Consider the following 27,350-nt stretch of genomic DNA (forward strand, 5'->3'; position numbering starts at 1 on the left):
CACATGAACACTTGCACTCACACTTGTTTGGAAGCATTTCTTGCACTCAAACTCTTCTAGAGCCAAGTCTCAATGTGAACATATTGCAAACACGACAAGCAGCAAAAAGGCCGCCAGTCAATACAGCTGGCTGAGATTTAGCCTGAAAATAAAAATATGTTGCTCAGGCTCAATTATATAAGCATATTTCCTACAGTAAATGTAACAAGATGTAAACAGTTAACTTTGTCAGAATACAGGCAGCGGCATCAAATGTCTTCCAATCTGACACAAATCTTTTGCTATATAATGTACATGCAGAGAGACCTGACACAAAGTGGTAAAAATGTTTTTTCCATGGTCATTTGTGCACACATGTACTTAACACTATGTTTGTGGCTTGGTTCAAGTTGTTTGTTGGTCATAATACAGCCCACAACCAAGTGTGTAATTCCTCTGTAATTAAATGGAATTTCAGTGTATTTTAAATTAAATTACCATGAAATTATATTTACCTATAAATACTGCATATGTAATTTTAAGGTGGTGTACAATTGCATGGTCATTTAGCAGAAAAACATTATTATATTATATTTCAAAATATTTTTCCACTCACTTCGCACATTAAATATTACCATGAAATTACACAATGCTTACAATTACTCATAGTATAATTTGTGTCTCCTTTGCTGTATAATTTCCATAATTTAGGCACCACTTACAATATCATTATTCTTTTCGGTAAAATACATGAAGTTGTGCAATACACACATTTATTTATGCATGACCCACAATTACTTAAACTTTCCTTTAAATTACTTACCCAGTACTTAAATTTTCTTACAGTATTGCTTGTCTTTGTTTCCTGTCAATATATTTTATTGAGAATTCTGTTATGATTTCATCAGGGTAATTGACTGGATGAGGAGTCAAATTAAAAAAAAAAAAAAAAGCATTTCATTAATAAAATATCACAAAAAGAAGTCACATACATTTAATATCTATTGTACTCTAATTTGGTTTATCAAATAAAATAAGTTGAGCACCGTTTTTAACCTGTGTGTGTGTGTGTGTGTGTGTGTGTGTGTGTGTGTGTGTGTGTGTGTGTGTGTGTGTGTGTGTGTGTGTTGGTCTCCAGGACACTGACAGACCTGCTGAAACAGCAGGGGAATGAGGTGAGCTCGGTGGAAAATGCCACGGCCAGTCCGCCCAATGCAGGGAGAGTCAACGGCGTCTCAGCCAGGATGCTGCGCAGCAGGAGTGGTAAGTGCAAAGAAAGATTGTGCACATACAAAAACACATGTAAACACACGTGCACATGTAAAGGGTAATGCAGTGAAAGATTAGTTTACTGCTGTCAAAGACTGCAAGACTATAGGCTCACCAACTAACAGTGCTGTCCCTGTACTATGAAGCAAGATTTCATCTTACCCTGGTAATTTCAGGGTTAAGCCTGAGTTTCCTGTACTATGAAGATAGTTCACTTGTTACGGAGTATATCGCCATGGTAACTTATGAGTGAGTATTTTAATGCTAGACTCCTGTACAATGTTTTTCCTCTCACACACACTCATGCCACTGATTTGCTTGCAGCAGCTGTGTTGTTTTTCATCTCTATTTTGTGTTTAATCACTTCAGATTTTTCTAATAGCAAAGTCTCACGTGTCATGTGAACGTACAGGAAATATCCTGCGTTAACTTATTGAATTGATAACTAGTTTCATTCTCTCTGAAGTCTGTCTCTAGTGTCATAGGGTGAGAGGCAGCGTATACTCTGGACCGCTTGTCAATCTATTGCAGGCCTATCACAGAGAGACAGACAACAATTCACACTAAATCCCATGAATAATTTAGAATCACCAGTTAACCCAAAAAGCACGTTTGGACTGTGTGAGGAGATATCACAGGCATGTTCAAGGAAAACATGGAGACTACACAGAAAAGCCCCAACAAGCCAGCTGGTTTGAACCAATGACTGCAGAAAAGTAGTAGTTTTCTACAGTCATTGGTTTGAACCTGGAAACCTCTTGCTCAACAACCCAGTTGCTTTGAACTTCATGTTATATTCATAACATGAAGCAGGCCTGAACCCTGAAGGCAGCATGTGCCTTTTTCCTACATTTCCATCAGCAGATACAGCAACGTGGAATTTAAACACCTATTTTAACCATGTTTTACTCAGAGCAAACCACCTCTTGTGTGCTTGGATTGTTTCGGTTTGTGCATACCAGTAACTGATGGTGCACGTACATTGATTAGCGATGTGATGGTGTGTACTCTGCATCTGATGGTGTGGAAGGGTGGGAGAGGGCGGGCGTCTCGTATGAGAGACCCTGCAGCTTCTATCTCGCATCTCTCACTGTGTGGAATTTCACACCCCGCTAATGACATGATGCCACATGCAGTATGTGGCAGACACTTTAATCCAGTCATTGATCATATGCACTTGAAAAGGGCAAATATGCTGGCTGGAACTAAATCTAAGAGGACGATTGTTGCAGTGTGACTTTTCTCTCTCTCTTTCTGACTGTCTGCTATGAAGCCTTGAGTTGAGCATTTTCACCGTTGCCATTTAGTATTTTGAAAGTGAAAGTAACCAGGGAGGTTTTTATAAACTTTGCTGGATTAGGGCCTAAATGCAAAATGCAGGATTCTGAGACAGGTAGATGAACTAGAAGCGTTTCATTACAGCTGATAAAAAATCCACAGAGTCCAAAAGTCCACAAGCAAAGAAAAAAAAAAGAATCCAAAATAGGAAAACACCAAGAGGGAAATAGATGCTCTGACAAAGGACAAGGGCATTAGACACAGCTGAGGAATGAAGCACAGGTGAAGCCAGTTAGGATAACGACACAGCCAAGTAAAACACAGGAGACGATGAAGATAAACTGACAGGAAAACAAGGAAGACAGCAGTAAGAAAACTATTAGTTTTATACAAACAGTAAAGTAAGATTACTAAAGAAAAGCACAGATGATAATATAATCATGTGAAGAGTCAAAGTCAAGCAGAGAACATTCATCATAAACAGAATTTACAGGTTAACCCCCCTATTGTTTGAGAATATACTTAAGAACAAAATATATTTGTCATTGAATGCTGTTACATTCTATATCTTTATTGTCATTATAAATACATGAAATATAGGGAGATTAGGTGCCTTCCTTACGGAGGCGGTAACACAATTGCATGGGAACACCATCACATGTGTGCCAATATTGCACGTCTTTTACACATGGTGCTAGGTGGTGTCTAATGCCCTGATGGCTACTTGCTTTAATGCTCCTGTTATGAACTCCTGTTCAGCCAAGTACATTTTTTTAATGTTCTTGGCTTTCCTACGGCAGTGGGACCTGTACAGTTCTTCAAGAGAGGGTAGAGGACAGTCGATGGTTTCCTGGGCAGTCTTAATGATTCACTGGAGTGTTTTTCTCTGTGCTGCTGTGGAGCTGAAAACCACACACAGAAGCAGTAGTAAAGGATGCTCTCAATAGAGTATTGGTAGAAGGACACCCACAGTTTTTGAGAGATGTTATTTTTCCTGATGACACTCAGGAAATAGAGTCTCTGCTGGGTCTTCTTTGCCAGCTCTGCCATGTTCCTGAAATCCACAGTGAGCTCATTGGTCTGATCAGGTAGTCTGTGCACCATGCTGTCAGTCGCTCTACTTCATCCCTGTAGGAAGACTCATCCCCCCCCAGAGATGAGCCCCAGCAGAGTTGTGTCATCTGCAAATTACATTGCTAAAAGTATGACTCAGTACAGCTTTTTTAAACAACTCCAAATCCAGCACACCCACATCTCACATTTTAGTTTTAACATGTAGGGAATAAAAAAGAATGGTTATGTTTTAACAAGTTCTAGGCCCACTCTTTACCCCCTCAGGAACTCGAAATGCCCATTAGCATGGCCCGACCATCAACCCAACACCCACTTCTATGATGCAGGACCGAAAACAAAGAGAATAGTGCACCTAAAATTATTTTACATAATGCTGTATCAATATATCAACTTTGTGTCCGGTTTGCTAGTCAAGTTTGTCTGAGTGCAGCTCAATGGATGTTGGGTTTTTATATTTTCAGTGAGTTAATGGAAGTATAAGAATTGGACAGTGTGGACAGAAACAGGGTAAAAGTGAAAATGCAAATTAATTTAGATTTAAAGAAAGGGGAAGAAAGACAAAAAGTTGTTCATTATTCCGTTGATTTTGTACAAAAAACATCTGTATTGATAAAAGTAGTCACTCAACTATCCCAGTCATTGAATTCAGGTGCTCCAGTCACTTCCATGGTCAAAGGTGGATAAACTCAAGCACCATGCAGACCGCATGTGAAAATATTTGTGAAAGAATGGATCATGGTAAAGCGATAGGATGAAACTTGTGCCAGTCCACTGGTGAAATTTCATCACTACTAAATCACGCTTCTCTGTCTAGAAGTCCAATAGATGAGTCTGGGTATGCTGGTTGCTGGGGGAACGGTTCCAACATGACTACCAGTCTACAAAGCACGGTCTATAAAGGCAGGTGAATAAGAGTGGAGACTGTAAACCAGGCCTTCTCATCCAACATCAGTGTCTCACTTTACAAATGTGCTTGTGGAAGAATGGCCCCAAACTCCCACACACACTCCTAAACATCACTAACCTTTGTGGAAAGCCACCTTGAAAGAGTTGAAGCTGTTAAAGCTGCAAAGGGTGGACAAACATAATATTAAATCCTATTGATTAATAATGGGATGTCAGTCGAGTTCATATAAGTGTGAAGGCAGATGAATGAATACTTTTAGAAATATAATGTGGATCTCCAAGGTGTTCAGACCTCTTGTGTTCAGATTTTGTTGCTCTTTATTTTACTTCAATTAGACAGTCAGAGGGCATTTCAGGGGCCCATACTGTCCAGGTGTGGGGTTCTTTGTTGTCTCATGTGCTTGAAAAGAAGGCAACTGGACTTCTTTACGTTCATGAAAACATTTCTAGTCTCCATTCAAGAGTCTTTGTCAGTTGTAAAACAACTGATGGAGAGTCTTAAGTAGGCATTTATCCTCAAGTGGCAACTGCCCCCTTGCAGGCGATCCTGAAAGTCATTGACCTACTATTAATCATTTGAGTCTTCACATTAGCCAAGTTGTGACAAAAAGTGCAGGTGGTTACTATCGCCTGGGCCAAGGTGTGAAACCTCTGTAAGACAGTGCCCCATTCCACCTCTGGCAAGGTGTGAGAGAGGAGTGTGTTTCATATTTATGTACATAGTAGTCATTTTTTCCCACAGTGGCTGTTACTGATCAATAACCAGAAAACAAACATCCAAACACCTAACTGATCAACTGAGAAGGAAAGAGACATGCTACTTATATATAATATACTACTTAAGTAATATATATATAATATGTATATGTATGTGTATGTATGTATATATGTATGTGTATTTATATATATATATATATATATATATATATACTTTTTATTACTGTTATAATATATATAGATGAGATATATATATATATATATAAAACACACCCAGCACGCCCCTGCGGGCGGTTTATCCTTCAAGCTCGGGTCCTCTACCAGAGGCCTGGGAGCTTGAGGGTCCTGCGCAGTATCTTAGCTGTTCCCAGGACTGCGCTCTTCTGGACAGAGATCTCCGATGTTATTCCCGGGATCTGCTGGAGCCACTCGCCTAGCTTGGGAGTCACCGCACCTAGTGCTCCGATTACCACGGGGACCACCGTTACCTTCACCCTCCACATCCTCTCGAGCTCTTCTCTGAGCCCTTGGTATTTCTCCAGCTTCTCGTGTTCCTTCTTCCTGATGTTGCTGTCATTCGGAACCGCTACATCGATCACTACGGCCGTCTTCTTCTGTTTGTCTACCACCACTATGTCCGGTTGGTTAGCCACCACCATTTTGTCCGTCTGTATCTGGAAGTCCCACAGGATCTTAGCTCGGTCATTCTCCACCACCCTTGGGGGCATCTCCCATTTTGACCTCGGGACTTCCAGGTTATACTCGGCACAGATGTTCCTGTACACTATGCCGGCCACTTGGTTATGGCGTTCCATGTATGCCTTGCCTGCTAGCATCTTGCACCCTGCTGTTATGTGCTGGATTGTCTCTGGGGCATCTTTACACAGCCTGCACCTGGGGTCTTGCCTGGTGTGATAGACCCCAGCCTCTATGGATCTTGTACTCAGAGCTTGTTCTTGTGCTGCCATGATTAGTGCCTCTGTGCTGTCTTTCAGTCCAGCTTTTTCCAGCCACTGGTAGGATTTCTGGATATCAGCCACCTCCTCTATCTGCCGGTGGTACATACCGTGCAGGGGCCTGTCCTTCCATGATGGTTCCTCGTCTCCCTCCTCTTTCTTGGGTTTCTGCTGCCTGAGGTATTCACTGAGCACTAGGTCAGTTGGGGCCATCTTCCCAATGTATTCTTGGATGTTCTTGTCTCATCCTGGACTGTGGTGCTGACACTCACCAGTCCCCGGCCCCCTTCCTTCCGCTTAGCGTACAGCCTCAGGGTGCTGGACTTGGGGTGAAACCCTCCATGCATGGTAAGGAGCTTTCTTGTCTTTATGTCAGTGGCTTCTATCTCCTCCTTTGGCCAGCCTATTACCCCAGCAGGGTACCTGATCACGGGCAGGGCGTATGTGTTGATGGCCCGGATCTTGTTCTTACCATTCATATATATATATATATATATGCTTTTTGCATGTGTATGTAAAAGTTTGACACTAAATATATATATATATATATATATAATATACTATATATATTATATTGTGTGTGTGTGTGTGTGTGTGTGTATATATATATGTGTGTGTATATATATGTATGTATATATATATTTGGTTATGGTTATGAAATGGTTTTAAGCAACTCACAGCATGACATTTAAGGGTCAGTGCACCATGAATCACCTCCCTCTGTCCCAGATATTCATTTGCTCTTCGCTCGTTTCTGAGCTCTTCATCTGCATCTGTTTCAAGGATTTATTTTTTTTATTTTTTTATTTTTTTACTTTTCAGGCTATTTGTGCTGAATCTAAACTGACAGACAATGTATGTACATGTATTCACCATCCAAACTGTTCCGTTATTGAGCCACAGGACAAAGTGGAGCACTGCATAGATTGCTGGGGTAGGAAACAGATGAACATTATTGGTTTTTCCACTGTAGACAAGAAAGCAGAGGTGGCTTTGGAAAAAAGTAAAACTCATTACACACAGAGTAATTGAACACATTTGAACTAATTGCAGGGTTGTTGAGAGGACTGCTGCCATTTTCTCTTGTGCTGACATTCACTTAAAAAAGATTGTGGACTTTATTCTTTTATGTGAGAGTGCAGATAGATCCTAAACTATAGCTTATTAGGTAACATGAAAACGAATCTAAATATAGGTTACACAGCACTCTTTTGCTGTGTAACCTATACCAGGCAGAAAATACCTTTGGGATTGTTGCTGCTGTTGGACCTGGCCTATAGGACGCTGTTAAAAAAGTTTGAAGTATCCACTTGGTTCCACTGAGCACCATAACGAGATGTTCTGCAGATCTGTGATTTTGTGCTCCTTCTTCTTTACAGCCTGTTGCTCTAGTACACAAGCCACAGATTCTATCTAAAACAGCGGTCCCCAGCCTTTTTTCCCCCAAAGACAGGTTCCTGTCCGACAATATTTTCATGGACCGGCCTTTGAGGTGTTACGGATAAATACAACAAAATAAAACCACCACCAGTACCAAAAAAAAAGAAGATTTATTCATAACACACGGGAAAAGACCCAGGGTAACCGATTTAACGATAAAAACGATTAAAAAAAATAACGCTAAAAACCGATAAAAACCATGAATTTAACACCCGAGTCTCAAATCTCGTGGCCCGTTACCAAACGACTCATGGACCGGTACCGGTCTGTGGCCGGGTTGGGGACCACTGATGTAAGAGTCACATATTACCACCCTGATGTCAGTCATTGAATTTTGGACTCCCACATAAAAAGCCTTAAGTTTGTTATCCTGGCTGTTGCCATCTGTCCATTGTCTCTAAAATATCTTATCCATCGTTTACTGACTCCATCATTTATTCCAACTTCTTTGCACCATTGCAAAGATGTCCGGAGCCCAATTCCATACGTGTCCACATACTTTGCCAATCAAGCTGATTCTGATTGTGGTAAAAGTGCACTTGGCCATTAAGCTCTTGGGTAGCAAGCAAACCAATAACTTTCAGCAAGCATATTTTAATATATAAATATTTTTAAATGTGGTTCTGGCAGCGTAACCAGTATGTGTAGGTTAGCTTTTGTCGTCAGACCTGTGTTTAAATCCATGCGCCCACGCTACATTTCATCTGGAAATATGTCACACTACAGAAGCTCTGAATCCTGCTTCACTCTGACTTGATAGGTTAGAAACGTCAAGAAGTCACAAGCCTTTAAAGTCACATACTTTGAGATGTACATGAACCATCCGTGATGTTAACTGGAGACAGGAGGCAAATGTTTGGTCTCTAACAAATATGAGTCATTGCAGATAGAAAGCTTGAAGCAAAAAGCGATGACCTATTTATCAAAGTCGACTGCAGAAGTAGGGTGACCCAGTAACAAATCACTCCAAACACAAATTTCACCTCTTCTCCTCCCACATCTCTTTTTTCCCTGTTACCCCAGCTGTCAGAAGAGTGACTCTGAGTGCTTGTGTCATCCAAAATGTTTTCCTGCCCTCTCAACTCTTCCCTGGGGTCAATTAGAGGCAAACTACTTAATGATCTTAGTACGAATCTGTACTCCCGTGTTTTTGTCATGTTTATTATTCTCACAAAAGGCACGTGTACGCCTGACTCAGCCAGTCGCACAGAGCGAGGGTTATAAAGTAAGTGGATGTGGGAGAAGGTTGTGTTTGTTCACACTGCCTCTACTACACTCAGTGATGATGCACACGGACTTTCACGTTGGATCGTACCGTTATTAGACATTGTACTCACCCTCCTTACTCGCTTTATTCCCAGCACTTATGTCTCCTTATTCTTGCCACTGCAGTTTTGTTGTTCACGGACACACAAAGATGCTCCTGTGTTATCTTGGAGATGAGAGACGCCATGCAGTGCACTCTCTCCTTTATCTCTTTCCCCACGGCACATAAGACTCCTTTTATGTATCATTTGTATCATGCCAACGCACACTCAGAGATGCACAAACACGCTCAATGCACAGAAACAGTGTTTCATGGTCTTGAGCACTCACAATTGCAGGCTGGTGCAAACAGCAGGAAGATGATTGGTGCGTGTGAATGTGTGTGTGTATTGAGGGAGGGAGAGTGAGAGAAACTGAAGAAGTGTGAATCCCTTTGCATTAAAAAGCACTTAAACTTCTTGAAAACTCTAACTGCTTTTAAGTTTGTGACCTGAAAATGAATTTGAAGCTCCTGTTGCTGCATCATTAGCCTTCTAAAACTCTGCTAAATAGCTAGACACTCTGGAAAGTGAAGATATGTGGCAAACTATGAGCCCTTGCTTGTTAATTTATTGATAACCTAGTATTTTTCATGTTGCGAGAAAAACATATCGTCCTTTTCATCATAAAAAGCTTCAAATTAGAAAAAGTCTGTGTTATTAATAATCAATGTCTCGGTTATTTAAATCAGACGAGACGTCATCTGAACCTAAAATGATGGCCAATTACCAGCATCAGTTATTTTACCATTTAAATCAATGTGCTGTTCTCCTCAGCACAGTTTACTGAAGTTACTCTCAAATGCTCCAAAGGTTGTTTTTTTTAAAAAAAAGATTAGCTGAAACCCCTCAAATCTAAATCTCCAATAGGTTGGGAAAAATCTAACAAACATTTGCCACCAACACTATGTTTTTTTGCCCTCTAGGTTTTTTGGGTTCTAAAATGTTCCAAATTGCAAAGCTCTGTAAGCAAAAATACAGACAACAGTTAACATAATGCCTCTAAAGTCATGCGTAAAAGACAATTTTCACAAGGTTTTATGTAGTCCTGTGTAGAAATAAGTAAACCCCTTAAACCAATAGGAATTAACAGGGTAAGTAGAACTGAGGTGCTGCTCTGTAGAAGCAGAGGTAGTAGTTCATGCTAAATAACAAAACAATAATCTTTATTTAAGACATCTTGGATGTGCTACCACACAGCAGGCTTATTATTTGACAGATCATTTCATTAAATGGCACCAATACTACAAATGTGGACTGTAGAGAAGTCCAGTACAGAGACACACTGCTGGCTACAGTTGCCTGTCTTGGCACTATTGTGTGTCAAAGTGACCCCGGCCCTAAAGTTAAACCTTCACAAAACCCAGCGGGTAAGTTAAAAAAAATCCACCAACTCGAGTTGTTGTGAAAGAGAGCATCAGTTCTTAGAGCAGTGTTGTTCTGTTATGGTAAGCTAGGCAAACAGCACTGCTTGCCCAGTGTAATCTAAATACAGACATCAATTAAAACAAACATGTAGTAATCTCTCTCCTTGCATCTCAAACAGCCATGTGTCTCATGAGCTTCTCTCACTGCCTGCGAGACAAGTTTCCCATCTTGTTGCCATCGTTGGCTATTGCCTCTGGAAGCAGGCTTGACTAAACTTATAATGTTTATCATTCAAGACAAGCTGCAGAGACAAGCTCTGTTTTCACTGAGATTATTTATGAGCTGTGTTGTGTGGAAATAAAGCTTTCATTAACAAGTAAACAAGCCCTCCGTCATCCTAACATACACATTTTCTTTTAATAACCACCTTGGCAATGTGTGATGTAGAGCTATTAGAGCGTAGTCTGAAAACGTTTTTTAATAACCTCTTAAGCATGTTAGTGAGGAAAGTCTGGATAATGGAGCGGTATACATCTCTACTTTCATAAAACAGGCAAGCTGAGAAGTTTCAAATGAGTTCCTGCTTGCCTTTCCATAAACTCACCCTATGCCACTGCTTTAAAGACAAAAAATATTGTGCCAGGCTGAACACATGTTCAGCTCGCACTGGAACGGTTCGCAGCCGAGTATGAAGCAGCGGGAATGAGGATCAGCACCTCCAAGTCTGAGGCCATGGTTCTCAGCCCGAAAAGGGTGGAGTGCCCACTCCGGGTCGGGGATGAGTTCCTGCCCCAAGTGGAGGAATTCAAGTATCTCGGGGTCTTGTTCGCGAGTGATGGGAGAAGGGAGCCGGAGATCGACAGACGGATTGGGGCTGCAGCTGCAGTAATGCAGACGCTGCACCGGTCCGTCGTGGTGAAGAGGGAGCTGAGTGTAAAAGCGAAGCTCTCAATTTACCGGTCGATCTACGTCCCTACCCTCACCTATGGCCACGAGCTGTGGGTAGTGACCGAAAGAACGAGATCGCGGATACAAGCGGCAGAAATGAGCTTCCTCTGAAGGGTGGCTGGCCTCTCCCTTAGAGATAGGGTGAGAAGTTCGGCCATCCGGGAGGGGCTCAGAGTAGAGCCGCTGCTGCTCCACATTGAAAGGAGCCAGCTGAGGTGGTTCGGGCATCTGACAAGGATGCCCCCTGGGCGCCTCCTGGGTGAGGTGTTCCAGGCATTTCCCACCGGGAGGAGGCCCCGGGGCAGACCCAGGACACGCTGGAGAGATTATATCTCTCGGCTGGCCAGGGAACGCATTGGTGTTCCCCCGGACAAGCTGGAGGAGGTGGCTGGGGAGAGGGAGGTCTGGGCCTCTTTGCTTAGGCTGCTGCCCCCGCGACCCGGCCTCGGATAAAGCGGATGAGGATGGATGGATGAACACATGTTCATTTCTACTTTTAAGTTGGGCATGGGGACGGACTTGGTTTCAGAGCCACGGCCACACCAGGAACTAGCTATTGGTCCAATAGCTTTTAAGTTGGGCATGGGGACGGACTTGGTTTCAGAGCCACGGCCACACCAGGAACTACAGTCTCACGTTTGACTCTATACATTTACCATCAATTTGTAACACAATAATGTTACTTCCCTTCTCTAAACCGATTCATTAGGTTTAGATTTAAAGCATATCTGGAAATCATGGCAAACAGAAGCCATTTCTACACAAGAACTATGGACAATGTTTGGAGAATCAGGTCGAGACATTGTCTAAAGTTGCCTGTTCTCACATGTAGCACACAACAGAAGGCAATTTTATCCGTGCCAGATGCATTATTTTACTGGAAATACTTCTGCTTTTGGGATAAATGTTCACTGAATGATCATTGGCTAGTCTCACATCTGTACAATACATCACAGGTCCATCACAGTGACTTGGAATAAGGAAGCTAGCATTGCACACATTTAGTGGATCCTATAAATAGGCTCACCATTGGAGGTTGGGTGGCTGTCTGATCAAAACCATTTTACAACCAAATGTTAATCAAGTGTTGAATTAATAGCCAGTGTGTTGTGATCGCTTGGTCATTTATTGGTCCAATAGCTTCATGACAGGAAGATGGAGGTATTGATAATGATGATAACGACGATGATGGCGTAAAAAGGACTTTTTTTCCCCCACTAATCTGGCAAATGCTGGAACATCAGTACCACCAGGTTATTTACTTGTGTGTGTGTGTGTGTGTGTAGTCTCAGAGTTGTGTTAATGTTGTTACCATAATGACTAACTCTTGACATTTCTCCATCCTGCCGTTTCTGAAAAATGTTCTAATTTATTCGACTAGTACATCCTACCATTTTCTGTAATACTCTCTGTCTCTCTCACTAGTGAATAACATTTAAAAGCTATACAGTGTACACATCTGTACCTCTCTCACATGTTTTCTGCTTCCAACACTGTGACACTCTATACAAGCACTATATTCCACCAATTTTGTCTTTCTCTTTCAGATGACCTCATGAAGGATGTTTAGGTATGTGTGTGTCAGAGTGAACATTCGTGTGTATCCATCCATCCCTGGGGCTCACATCAAGTGCACTGGCTGCATCAGTGGACTTCATTATTGCTAATAGCCAGGGATTTACTCTTTTACTCCTAGTTTGTTCCATTGTTCATTAACCTCGGTTCATTTAGCTTTGGACCGACTGCCTGTCAGGGATGGAACTGTTTCACCCAAAGTCACCAGTCTCAAAGTAAAAGGGCATATTTTTTTGTTTATTTTTTAAAACTCATGTTAATCCTGCACTTACAGTTCTCCTCTGAAGTTTACATACACTCATCATGAGAATAAATCACTTATCATTTTGGTGTTTTATGATTTTTTTAAACTGTTCTTTTTCCAGGCTGGTACATCTTAAATATAAAGCTCAATAAGCTTTAAATTTATTTTGGATTTTCTCTAATCTGGGTCCAAAGTATACACGCAGACTCAAATATATACATACCCCTATACTAACATTTGATTAAATGTCCCTTAAGAAGTTACACCTTGACCAGCTGCTTTTGGTAAAAAAAAAAAAAAAGCCTGTGGCATAAATATTAGACCACTGTTTTATGGTTTTCAGGGTTTTTAATCGCTTTTTATCGTTATTTTTTAATCGTTAACTCGGTTTCCTGTGTGTTATGAATAAATCTTTTTTTGGGAGGGTACTGGTACTGGTTTTGTTTTGTTGTATTTATCTGCGACACCTTAAAGGCCGGTCCTTTAAAATATTGTCGGACATAAACCGGTCCGTGGCGCAAAAAAGGTTGGGGACCGCTGGCTTAGGAACACCATGGAAATGGTGGAGGAAGAGGCGTAGGGAGATGCTGGTCTGGACATTGCTGCTTAGACTGTTGCCCCATAACATAGAACCAAAAAAATGGATGGATGGATGCGTGGATGGATGGATGCTTATATCTAACATCTAACATTAAATACAACAATGGACAAGGAAAAATGCTTTTTATAACAAGGAAAAAAGCAATTACTTGGAAATCTATTGCATGTGTTAAAAGTGAGAAAAGCTGGAGGCTAAAACAATAATAAACTCCTCTAAATGAGCGAAATCTCTCCATTATGAAGTTACATTCATCAGCGATTAATGACAGCCCAGCAGCATGCTGTGGCCTGTTGCTTGGCTGGGTGTGTCATAACCCTTAGGCTGCAGTATCATCCAGCGAGGCCCTCCGTTGGTCAATCAAATGAGTTCATCCAAAGACACATTCCTTTGCAGTGTACACAAAGAGCTATTTCTCCTTTCTACCCTGCAACTCTCATGATCAAAGATTTTAAAATACAGTAACTTTCCAGAGCTTGAAAATGCTGTTTTGGCATCTGATGAGGTTTTAAATTCACAAATCAACAAATTAAATTTTATGGATTTTATTTCATTTTTCACAATTATGTAGCTGTCTGTGTTCTGAATGTACATTTATGGTGTAACATCTTTAATGAAGTGCTTACTGGATGAACATGCAGTGGGTCTGTACAGTGTCTTTTATGCAATATTGCCTCTGGTGAGGCAAAGGTATATACTGCTGCAGACCACAGAGCGTCCCTATAGCCACAATTCATTATGTTGGTTTAGAAATATTAGTATAATCTGAACTGAAACTGTAAAAACCTTCAGTTAACACACGCAGACCTTTATTATTTCACTTTATATTACTATTAAACAAATCTGTGGGGAAATAATAAAGAAGTTGCCGCATGTACTGTGCTACAGTACAGGCACTTTGCACTGGCAGTGCTTCAAGTTGTAAGGATGCATTGGCCATTCTTGCTCCCGGCAAATTTGTACTTCACAGTTAAAAAAAAGTCACATGGCCCAAAGCCATGACTCGTAAATGTATTTAGTGCCTGCATTTGGTAACTGCAGCACAGTTACAATCAATTTAAAACACTAAAAAGCTGAAGTTACAGTTGTCCGAACGAGACAGGAATATGTTGTGAGACTGTTTTTAAAGGTAAAGCATGCATGTACTTACAACTGACTCTTTGTCTATCTCTTACCAGAACAGTACCAGCTGAATAACTCTGCTTATGGACCATTTGGACAAGGGCTTCCACAGCCTCACAGCAACCACAGCACAGTGGGACTGAACAAATACACCTCCCTCAAAGCTGTGGGTAAGTCTGACACAAATACATGCTAAATGATGCTTATTTCAACTGACATTGCAACCTTTACAGTACAAGTTAAGAGTACAGGAGCTGTCAGATGATGAAGGGTCCCTTTACTTCGTGGAAAGCAGATTTAATCTTAAAGAGAGGCCCCCCACCATGTTCCCATTTAAGTAACATTAATCATCTAAATGTTACTAAGTGATTGACGTAAACTGGACTTCACAGGAGATTTACTTCCCCATGGTACCACGTCATGCAGACAAGCATGAGCTATTGCAGTAAGGCCTTTGTGTGATTTGATTCAAAGAAACCTCACTGTACAGGAATATTTTAGGAAGATCTGACCCCACAGACCTAGTCATTGCTAAGGACAGAGCTCTATGATATATGGAGTGCAGGTAATACAGATATGATGATTTTTATTTCAACATAAAATGTGTAGCTAGCTTACTTGCATGTACACTAAAAAGTTGCACAGTACTTTACATCTTTTTATTCCATAATTCACTTTATAATCATATAAAGTCTTCCATGCAAATCATTGAATTCGGGTCTTCCAATGACTTGAATGGGCACAGGTGTATAAAATCAATCACCTAGGCATGCTGACTGCTTCTACGAACAAGTAATCGATCGCTCCCAGGAGGTCAGTGAGTTCCAGCATGGTACCATGATAGGATTTCAGCTAATAATATTCAGTCATGACATTTCTTTGCTACTAAATATTCCACAGTAAATCGTTATTGGTATTATAATAAAGTGGAAGCAAATGGGAATGACAGCAATTCAGTCATAAAGTGACAGGCCATGTAAAATCACAGAGCAGTGTCAGCGAATGCTGAGGAGTATAGTGGGCAGAAGTCACCAACTTTCTTCATAGTCAGTCGCCAAAGTCCTCCAAACTTCATGTGGCCAAGCTCAAGAACAGTTCGTTGAGAGCTTCATGGAAGAGGTTTTTGTGGCCGAGCAACTTATGTCACCAAGTGCAATGCCAAATATTGGATGCAGTGGTGTAAAGCACGCCACTACTGGACTCAGGAGCAGTGCAGACATGGTCACTGGAGTGACAAATCACACTTCTCAGTCTGGAAATCCAATGGATGAGTCTAGGTTTGGCCGTTTGCAGGAGAACGGGACTTGTCTAACTGCACCGTGTCAAGTGTAACGTTTGGTGGAGGAGAAATTACGGTGTGGGGTTGTTTTCAGGAGGAAAGACATTTTGGACGAGTTAGTCTCGGGTCAGCATACCAAGACAGAACACCTTTGGGATGAATTAGAGCGGAGACTGCAAGCCAGACCTTCTCGTCCGACATCAGTTTCTCATCGTACAAATGTGTTTCTGGATGAATGATCAAAAATTCCCATAAACACACTGCTAAACCTTGCTGGAAACATTCCCAGAAGAGTTGCAGCTGTTGTAGCTGCAAAGAGTGTGCATACATCATATTAAACCCTATGGATTACGAATGGAATGTCACTCAAATTCATATGCGTGTTAAGGCAGACAAGTGAATACTTTGGCAATATAGTGCACATACAGTTTCTTAACTTACTGTATAATGTCTAAATTTTATATTGACCTCAAATACAAAATCAAAACAGGTAAAATCTGAAGCCTATATTTGTAAAAGATAGGTTGAAAGTAGTCTGAAGCTAAAGTGTACTACCTCCCTGTGAGTCAAAATAGTTTTCAGTATCACAAATGGGCACATTAATCAACTAAGACTGTTTGCAGAGTGTCTGGTGGCTAGGCCTCAGTCCATGGGGCCTGGCCGGGCACAGCCCGAAAAAGGGACATCGGCCCATCTTCCTGCAGGCCCACCACCCGCAGGAGGCACCGTAGGGGTCGGCTGCATTGTGAGCTGGGTGGCGGCCAGGAGCAGAGGTCCTGGCGGACTGATCCCTGGTTACCAAGACTGGCACAAAATGTTTTCAGTTAAAAAATGAGATACTCTGATCCAATAGATTCCTTCATATCAGACTAAGAACACAGTGCTTTAATGATAGACTTTTTTTTTTAGTTGCACCACCTTACCTCACTTTTTTCCACATCTGCAAATTTCTGATTACAAAACTGCAGCTGAATTCTAGCTGCCATCTGGTTATATTATTGTTCTATTCCTACATAAAAGCAAGGTTGCTGAGTTCCTATGTCATCTGCAGTTAAATTGCCGTGCCGCAGCAACTACAGCTGTGTTGGAACCTCAGATCTGTGAAGTTATTGCTGGACTCTGAATGCAAGTAACTGAATGTGATTTTTCTCTGATCTAAGTTAATCACAGTTAATCGCACCATTTTCAGAAAAATAAATTGGACATAATCGCCCACTTGACCCCATTTAATCAGAAACTCATACCAGACTGACTCTGACTTATTGCTTTTCTATCACCATTTTGACACCAAAGTCACTTTGAAGACCGCAAATGGTTGCAGACCTGCTCCTCATCTTCAAAGCAATTGCGTTCTGCAGCAACATTTGAATGGTGCTGTCAGAATTTTTTAGAAACAACATCAAAGGATGGATCCATCCTGCCTTATTTCAGCAGTTCAAACTTCTGCTGGCTGCAAATTGTGTGGGTGATACCATGGTGCTTAATCTTCGCATCATTAAAACAAGAAAGCCTATCCGAGTATTGTTGCTGACTACTCCATCCCTTAATGACCGCAGAGTGTCCATCTTCTCATGGCTGCTTCCAATAGGATAACACATGATGTCACAAAGCTCAAGTCATTTCAAATGGTCTCTTGAACATGACAGTAAGCTCACAAATGGCCTCCATAGCCACCAGATGTGGGATGCAGTGGAACATGAACTGTATGGTGGTACTATCACCAGACCAAAACCTCTGAGCAATGTTTTCAGCACCTTGTTGGATTTATGACATAAAGAATTCAGGCTGTTCTGAAGGCAAAACAGAGACAACATTTATTCATAGTAGAAGACATCAAACATTACAATTTTTAAACTGAGAAAATATGTCATTTTAAGATAAATATTAGCACATTTTAGAATTTAATGACAGCAACAGTTCTCAAAGAAGTTGGGACAGGGCCGTATTTATTTTAGGGCCGTTATATGCTTGTTGTACATGCTTGTTCATTTGTTACTTATGCATGTAGCACAACCTTTATAGTGGCTGTTAACGCATTTATCTAAATAACTTGCTCTCTCTTCTATGATAACTACTGATATATCACAAGCACAAAACATGTATTTGTCACCTGTCTCGTGTGCTCTTGGAGGCCCCTCCTGGTATAAGGGCCCCAAGCGGCACCTTAGTCTCCTTATGCCTCAGCTGGCTCTGAAGCTAGTTGCCAGGATATGCTAACATTCGCAGTTAAGATTAAAGGCAAATGTAATTACATTTTTACTTGTGCTTGTTTTCCATTACAGAAGCAGGAAACTGTTACCATCTGCTCAACAAACTATCAGACTGAATCATGATAGGAGTTCACTTGTTCTCAAAGTTTTTTTATGCTTTTCTATGAAATAATACAATAAAATGACATTGCTGAGATTAAATACATTTGCTTTTGAAAAGAGCGGAAGCAACCTTTGTCGGTGTACTCTGATTTTCCAGCAAGAACAATGAAAGCACACTCAGAGACAAGGTTACTGTTCATGTAACCAGGAAGCTAGCGGCGATAACCTCAGTGTTTAGTTTATGCATGTGTGTGCTGATGACACGCGCACACACATGCACAAGCAGAGTCAGACTCAGGGCGAGGGTATTTATAAACCTCCATCGCTGTGTCCCCTCTTCCTGACACACATACCTTTACCTCCAACCTCTCCATTGCACTCTTCAGTTTCTCCTGCTCCTCCTGCCCTCCAGTATCTCAAGAGAAGATTAACACCACTAATAATCACTCACCTCAAGGGCATGCCAGTTGGAAATACATAAACAACCAGCCTGCCCTTTGATCTTTTTCAGATCCTCTCTTCACCTTCCTCTGACTCTCTCCTTTCCGCTCCTTTAAATGTACTTTTTAAAAACTTTTACGCATATAAAAAAGGGCATTTTCATGCTAACACGGTCCATTTGTGAGGAGATCATTTTTTTCAATTCTGCCTACAGGAGTTGCATAAAAGCTTTCTGATATATTCAGACAATAGTGACATTGCTGACAGTATGGAGCCAGGAGGCCAGAAATGCATCATGGATTAACCGTGATTCAGACTTGAGCCCTCCTCCTATGATGACAGATCATGTGTTTGTGAATTGACAGTTAATTTCTTAGCCTGCTTCTGCATGTGACTCAGAACTGCATCAGACTGTGATAAATTGAAAATGATTTCAAAGTGTAAACAAGTTTAAAGAGGCCAAATATAGCATGTTTGCACTACCGACCCAACTTTTTAACTTCTACTGTAACACTGCACTGTGACAGAGCAAGAAGTGAGCAGAAAGCTATATTTATTAACACTATGAATGAGTGTACCCAAATTTGGTACATAAATCCCACAGTCTACACACGTTGCCATTGGTTAAAGGAATAAAATAGAATTAAAAAGAGTAGAGTAATAATAGCCATTTGTGCTTATTTTTTTCCTCTAAATAAATTTGGCAACTTTATATTTGGAACAAATTCTATAAAGACTAAGATTTGAGGAAAGGTCATTTACTACTTTTATTGTCACATTGCATGTGCAGGTACACTGGTACAACAGATGCAAAATAGGATATACAGAGGTCAGCAGTTGGATATTGCGCAAAACAAGTGGCATTTATGTACAGTATGGAGTGCATAATGTTGAAGTTCTGGTAAGTGACCGTGAGGTGTCTACGAAGTGTTCAGCAGTCTGATGGCCTGATGGAAAACGCTGTCTCTCAGTCTGCTGGTTCGGGACTGGATACTGCAGAACCTCCTGCCTGATGGAAGTAGTCTGAACAGTTTATGCTGAACAGTTTATAGAAAATAACAACACTAACAGTCATGTGAAAAGGACTGGAAGGAAAAAAATTAATACAACCTCACTGCTTCCATAGAAATTAAGAGGGTCAGAAGCAGCCAGGTGCTGGTCTTGAGCATTCAGGTGTGTGTTAATTTAGTATCCCTCATGCCCTGCATCAATTTAGTAATCCAATTAGAAAAAGACTGAACAAGCATGGCTTATTTGGTCAGAAACTAAGCCTCTTGTCTCTACACAGAACAAAGCAGCACGACTTAGGTTTGCCAAGTTGCGTCTAAACAAACCACAAGACGTCTGGAACAGTGTCCTTTGGACAGACAAGACTAAACTGGAAATACTTGGGCAAAATGCACAGCGCCATGATTAGTGACAACCTAGCACAGCATATCAGCCAAACCTTGTCAAGTACGGTGGTGGAGAAGTGTATTACTACAACAGAAAACCGTAAGTTTAAAAATAGAACTAGACCTTTGTTCATGGTCACATCTGTCTGAAAATAAAAAACAGATTCGACAAGATTAATGTTGGGCTAAAGCTCCGATCTTTCTCGATGCTCATCAAACTGAAAGCCTGGAGGGTGGGGAGACTTCTCGGGTATTTAAAGGTTTTACGGCGATGGTTGTCTTTGTCTCACAGACTGTCTCCACCCTGTCTCTCTGCAGCTGAAACTGCATCTCGGAGCTACTACAAGAGCTTCCCTCTCATGGATTTCTCCCACTACCAGCCTGTAGCCCCGCCTGCCTTCCAGCCTGTGCCCATTCCACCTAAAGAGAAGTCATACATCCATCACCAACCCCTGCCAGCACACCACGACATCCACTCCCCTCTTTCAATCTCCATCCCCCCCAGCCACCTCGAGCAATCACGCCTCTCTAAGACAACCACACACCCGTTTCTCTCCAACTCGGCCTTCAAAGCATGGGAGCCAAACGCCCGCCATGTCCACAGGCAGACCTCCGCCCCAGCGCATGCTTCCACCTCTCTGCACAGCTCCACCCGGAGACACAACTACTCAACCCGGAGGCAGCAGAGCACAGAGAATGTCCCAGATCTCTATACTCAACCCTATGGAGGGATGTATGGAGGAACTGGAGGGGGAGCAGGACAGGGGCCACATGTCCAGGGGCAACATCCATCTCAACCCACTTATTACCACCACACCAGACAGAAGAGCTACTCCACCCACAGTGCAAATGAGGTGACTGTCTGAGCGGCAGCAACTCAGAGTGCGGCCTTCCACCATGTTTAACACAAAAACGAAAACGCTTTGGCGTAAGCCAAAAAGGTCAGAGTTTGGGACAGCTCGTCCAACATGTGGTTAATTAAACAAGGAGTTTTTTTAAGACACGAAAAAATGAAAAGGGGTGTTTTCATAAGAGGAAACAGTCAGGTTCAGGAGGAAAACAGTGCAGAACCACCACTTTGTAGAAAATGGACTGTGCTGGTAAAGGTTATTACCGCACTTGACCAAATGTCTCGTATAATAAATGTTTAGATTTCACCCAAGGATATCTCAAATCCACTCTCAGGCTTCAATAGGCTGCAAAGCTATAAAAATGTCCAACTACTAAAGATTTTCCACTACAGTGTGCTTCAATTGCGGTTGTACAGGCCATATGGTACGGAGCCCCGCAAGGGACACAAAAAATAAAGATGAACATTTGCGAGATCTTGCAAATGTTTTAGCCGCATCCTTCAGAGGCTGCCAGCTCGAAGCCGACCGGGAGGTCGAGGCATGATGTGCCGGGAGTGCAGTGTTCCCCCCGGCTGTAGTGGACCTCAACCTCCCGTTAGCTTCGAGCTGGTGGGTAACAGACGTGTCCGAAAACGCCGGAGCACTTTTGCAAATATGTGATCTCTTGATAAACCGGGCAGATATTTGAAGTTTACACAGCTACATTCACGCCTAAAAATATCTTAAAAGTTTATTTTGTGACCCAGAAAGAGTAATATTAAAACTAACTAGCTGTCGCCATTGTTGGAAACGAATTGGCTGGGCCATGCTATGAATTCTGGGGAAGGTTGGGTCACAAAAGATACACTTTTGCGAGATCTTGCAAAAGTTCATCTTAATTTTTTCTCCCATGTCCCTTGCGGGGCTCTGTAATATAGAAAGATGGGCAGAACAAAAGAACAACAAAATACTACTGCCGGCCACTCTAGAGGGGAGCGCTTGATACTTCGAGTCAAATTAGGCAAAAAGAAACAGTCAGTTTGTATTATTCAAAATAATTCTACCTGAGCACAGGTGAAGCAGGTGATCAGTACATGTGGTTACCAATTTAGCTAGAAAAAAAAATCTAATTCCATTCCAAAGAAATAGTCACAGCTAGCATGCAGCTATTTTGACTCAAATGTAGCTTTCTGTGTACTCTTTTTTTTTTTTTTTTGTCATTCACCTGCAAATGTTAGACCTCAGGAACATTGGAAGTGTTCATGTCATTTAATGGGAACTCTGTCTGTGTTCTCCTACTCACTACCTCCTCCACTTTAAAGGAACTCATTGTAAATGATAATAGTTTGAAAACTTTTTTGAAATTAATGTTATCAAAAGAAACCCAAGAGCTGTTTTACTTTGAGGTGACAGTGCTAGCTACTGCACCTTGCTCCTTCTCCTGAGAAGCACAGGTATGAAGCACACTAACGCAGACAGTTAGCCTAGTTTAGCAATAACAACAATTTCTTGCTGGGAAATTATCAAACTGATGTTTTTCATCTACACTTCAGTATTTATCTGGATTAAACAAATGTATAAAATCTCTGTGGCTAATGGTGTGTTCCATTTGAAGTAAAAAGTTGGAATTTAGGAGTTCGTAATTGGAATTTTCACCCACCCAAGTTAAATTTCCTCCTTAGAAAGATGGAATAGCATCACCAACCTCAACTTCATAATCCAAGATGGTTTCAGAGCATGTAAATGTATAAAATCTATATTATGATGCTAATGCTAATGATACACGAATAGCTCTGCCTCTTGCTTGCTTTTGCTTTTATAGCTTTTCTTAATTTACTACAGGGATGCGCTCTACTCGGGAGATCTCTAATAACTCTGACATCTGAGGCAAATGGAACGCAGCATTAATAATGAAGCCCATGAGGAAGTTTTGGAAACTGCAGTTCCTCAAATGGCCACTTGAGGTTGGCTCTTAAAAGAGAGTTAATCATTGGCGTTCATGTTTAAAAAAAACCCAACTTGGGCTGGTGTACAAATGAATTAAAAATAAGTTCTTTTGATGGTGAGCCAATTGGAGCTGGCTTAGTTTAAGAGTTTTCTCATTGTGATCTATATAGATATCATCAACCATTCAGTGCAATCGTCGAGGTAAAAGTTCAGGTAATTTTCAGGCCCCACAAGCTTTTGTGTGCATCAAGTTACCTCCTGTTTATCTTGTAAAAACACCTCTTTTATTTTGCAGCTCTCAGTCTACCTCCATGCACAGCTGTTTTCTCCTTGTCCCTTTTTCTCCCACCAATTTTCTGAGATGAAGCGCTTTGCATTCTTCGCCATCAGGCCAAGCATACGGGGACAGCATCCCCGCGGGTCACATTAACTGACGGTGAGGACAATGGCACCATCATGTCAGGTCCCATCAGCCTCCATCCTAGCTAGAGAAAAGAAGAGAAGGAAAGAGAGGAAGAGCGTAAGAGCCAGAGGCTCAAACTCTTTAGAAAGGAGAGAAAAGGAGGAAAGAGAACAGGAAAATAAAAAACAAACACATACTGCTGCATGTTTTCCTTCCTTGGGGGAAGGAGTCAGTGTGGATCTGGTCTCCTACTATTGAACTGTCTGAGGCATAATTCAGAGTGTGCAGATGCCTGTATGTAATTTCTAACCTACAGGCGCCATTGCGGGAAAGTTTTCTGAGGCGTTTCCAGCCCTGGAGCGTTAGACATTTCTCATTTCATCTCTGAACCCCGGACAGCAAAGGACACTGTGCAGAGTTGCGGCTGTTGATTTAAACATTCAACAGTTTTTGCATTGCTTCCACTGCACTTGTTGGTGAAGATGTACAACTGGAACACCCTCAGGAGATGTACAATGTATGACACATGTGTCCAGAAATGGTTCCATGAGGTTCGTGAATTGAATTTGTGCTGAAAGAGCTGAGGGGGGAACTTTCCTTTGATTATGTAGCAGCTGAATTAAGAGGCAGGAAAAAAGGTTGCTGTAGGTTAAATTGAGTCAAGACCAACGCATGCAAAACAACACAGCTGCTAAATAAAGACCAAATATAGCTCTACAGCAACACATAGATGCACTGTTGGTCAAATGCAATTCTGCAGTACGGTATTTTAAACATGAAATCAAGATACTAAACAATAAGAATGTTATATGGTTAATATTTTCCTAAATGAAGGGTCCGTATATGAGTCCTTAACAATATGTCATAAGAAGACAGGTGAACAAAACAATCTGACCTATTCTGCCCTTTTGAGCAGACCAAAATTTTAACAACTCCTCCAAATGATCGAGAGGAACATTTTGTTTTGGCCTCTACCCAAAGTAAAGTTTAACACTTTCTCTCCTCTCACCTATATTTGTCTGTCTGCTAAGTTTTGGAGTTGTTTTCCACTGGAACAGCTGCCTGATGGAACAAGCTTGAATTTTTTTAAGACACCAAAATGTTCTGTTAAGCTGGACATTTGCATCATAATTCATTTTTGGTTCATCTCTCCATATGGACCTATTCATATTCCACCTGAACTTCTTAATAAAAAAAATACACAAGGTTTAAAATCTTGCCACCAGGCTTACAGAAGTTATCATTTATCCCTGGAGAAATGAGCAAGAAAAGCAGCAACTTTGAAAATTTTACATTTTAAAGGGATTTGATAATCTGTGACTAGCACTGTTGTCAGCTGCTGTCATGGAGGCATTCGTGACAGGGGTTTTAAACTGTTCATTTGAACCATGTGGAGAAATGTCAGAAATTTTGATAATAGGTAAAAGTACAGTAAATGTATATTTGGTGTCTTTTGTCAGCCAAAATCTGTCATTAATGGGGACCTAGTATCATATTTTAATTTTGGACTTAATCTGACAGCAACCCATAGCTTGAAGCAATCCTCACATGTTTTATAATGAGCCTTAGTGCAGCCCCTTGATCCACTGTTCTAACGCCTCTCCCTTTAACCCATCCTCCCAACTTTGTTCTGATTGGTTGCCCCTTGCAAACAGAAGGTTGAGCTTCTTTATCCATAGCTGGAGCTATGTGCCTGAAATGACCATAACAGAGACATGTTTAACATAAGTAGCCACCACTGTAACAGTACATGAGTGACAGAAAATAATAAAAAACACAAGCAGGTCTCATTTAACACTGTTTCTAATACTTGCTCATAAGCTAAGTGCAAGTCTAACCTGGTATTTATAAAGGCTCGAGCCACATTCACCTACTCTAAGCACTTCAAATCGCTTAACCTGTCATATCCTCCTGAGATCCAGCCTGTTCATTTATGTCTCCTGTAATGGACATTTGTTTTTGGTCTATATCTTTTTACTTATTTAAGCTAACTTAATAAGTCATGATGTGCTCAATAGAAGATATCCTGGCCTTTCCGATGATATCTCATGTGTTTGGGTGAAAATGTTAAACTGGAAGATACTTTTTTCCTCTGTTTGCAGGAGGGTATAGTCACACCTACTGCCCGCACACTGACATCACCCGTTAACATGCATGTCTTTGGACTGCAGAAGGAAACTGAAGTAAACCCAAATCTAATAGGAGCAGCAGAGATCAGCGAGACAAACACCTGCATCATTCACAATGATGTCAAATTAAGTGAATGGTATTTAGAGCTCTGTGGCTCCTGCTGTGTCAAGAAAACAAAAGAACAGGCAACTCTTTCACCGCACCCTCTCTTGTCTTCATTCCCTTGTATGTAAACACAAGAAGGACACGTCTGTAATTATGCGATTCCCCTCTTCAACAGCGCAGTGTCCTGGGCAGGCATCCGTTTCCCCTCCAAACGGTCGGTGTTGTGGGTTTAAAATGTTGAGAGCTGCTGCTTTTTCCCCCTTAAACAATAGCAGTTTAGTTCTTTGCAGTGAACAAGTGCTTCCAATGTTTGTTTGCTTTTCCCCCGTGGTATGGAAAACTGCATTTTTCTCCACCTGATCTTCTAGTCTTGATGAAACAAACCGCTTTTTCACATCTTTGTGATAAATTCTTGACACATTTTGTACATTATTACTCCGCCTTTTGTTGATTTTTGTTTCATGTAGTGCAACCACCATCTGGGAATCATTTATGACTATTGTGTAAATATTTTTATTTACTGGATTTCCTATATATTTTATTTATATAAGGGCTGTATGAACAGAGAGTATTTATTATTAGTAGTAGCATTACTGCTGTCAGGTTTTAACAGAATATTTGACTTTATGTTGGCAGAGTTGGGCAATAGACAGGCCTTTTCACATAAGTGGCAAAATACAGTGGCACAAATGAACTGCAGTACCTCTGTCTAAGCCACTGGTGAGGTCTATATGGCCAGAAGTGGTGAGAAGGAACTAGATGTGCTTTGGAACATTTGTCCGCATGTTTAAAACTGGAAGAATTATTTTTTGCTGGGTAAAGACTGCCGAGTTTACACCACTTTGGCTCCCTCAGTTACTGCAAGTAATAAAATATAATAGATACAGATGAAGTCAGAGTGTATTGGAGAGAAATACAGTATGTAGTGTTTATGCTGTATGTATCCATACTTACTACAACAGAACAGCTACTTTATACCCAAAATATTCTAGAGATGTTGTTTCTAACAGACTGTTTAGAAGACACTTTTAATGATGAACTATTAAATATTGATATTAAAGAAAAATTTGAGTTTGGTTTGATTGGTTTTCATATGAAATTAATATTAGACTTCTGATCCTCGTGGGCATACCACTTCAGACCACTGATAAATTGGCAGCTCTCATTTCATCAGACAAATATTCATTTAGTGAACTTTCTGGAAACTTTTTCTTGGAGCAGCTGGAGTAAAATGTGTTTACTTCAGAGGCAGCAGGTTCAGTACATGCTGAATATTTGAAGCAGCGTCACTCACACAAATATTTGGTCATTTAAAAACATTTAATAGTCGACCTGCCTGACTGACAAATACAGCTGATGCTGCAGGACTGATCCTGTAGTGCCACCTTGTGGCTGCTCTTTATATTACATGGAACCAGAGCAGTAGCAGTTTTGAGTCCTGGAAACTTGATTTCTGAAGCAAATCACCGATTGCTACTAATGACATACAGTGCAAAAGTCTGGCGCTGCCTCTCTTTCCTTTATATTTTGCCAGGAAAATGGAAATAGGTGCAGAAAAACTGTGTTTGTACAATTTTACCGAGATTTGAAAGTTAGTACTTGGTATAAACGCCTTTATTCTTTAACACAAAAGAAGCAAAACATGAAGAATTTGGAAGTGGCTTAAGATGCTTGATGAATACTATAGAACTGAAGAGAAAACATTTTAATAAAGAAGTCAACAGAAAAGTC

At 41.1% G+C, this 27,350-nt stretch overlaps 1 protein-coding gene across 1 annotated transcript in view; it reads left to right on the forward strand.

Annotated features, from left to right (window-relative positions):
- Nucleotides 1–21,707, forward strand: part of shisa8b (shisa family member 8b) — a 38,717-nt gene extending 17,010 nt beyond the window's left edge. Inside the window, exons 3-5 of the mRNA XM_014338660.2 lie at nt 1,118–1,242; nt 14,835–14,948; nt 20,523–21,707. Of these exons, the coding sequence (XP_014194146.1) occupies nt 1,118–1,242; nt 14,835–14,948; nt 20,523–21,070 (787 nt within the window). The 3' untranslated portion in view covers nt 21,071–21,707. The remainder of the gene's footprint in view (nt 1–1,117; nt 1,243–14,834; nt 14,949–20,522) is intronic.
- Nucleotides 21,708–27,350: the final 5,643 nt, after the last annotated feature.

This window comes from Haplochromis burtoni, unplaced genomic scaffold (assembly GCF_018398535.1).
Source record: "Haplochromis burtoni strain Fernald_Lab_line unplaced genomic scaffold, NCSU_Asbu1 Contig_242, whole genome shotgun sequence".
NCBI lineage: Eukaryota > Metazoa > Chordata > Actinopteri > Cichliformes > Cichlidae > Haplochromis > Haplochromis burtoni.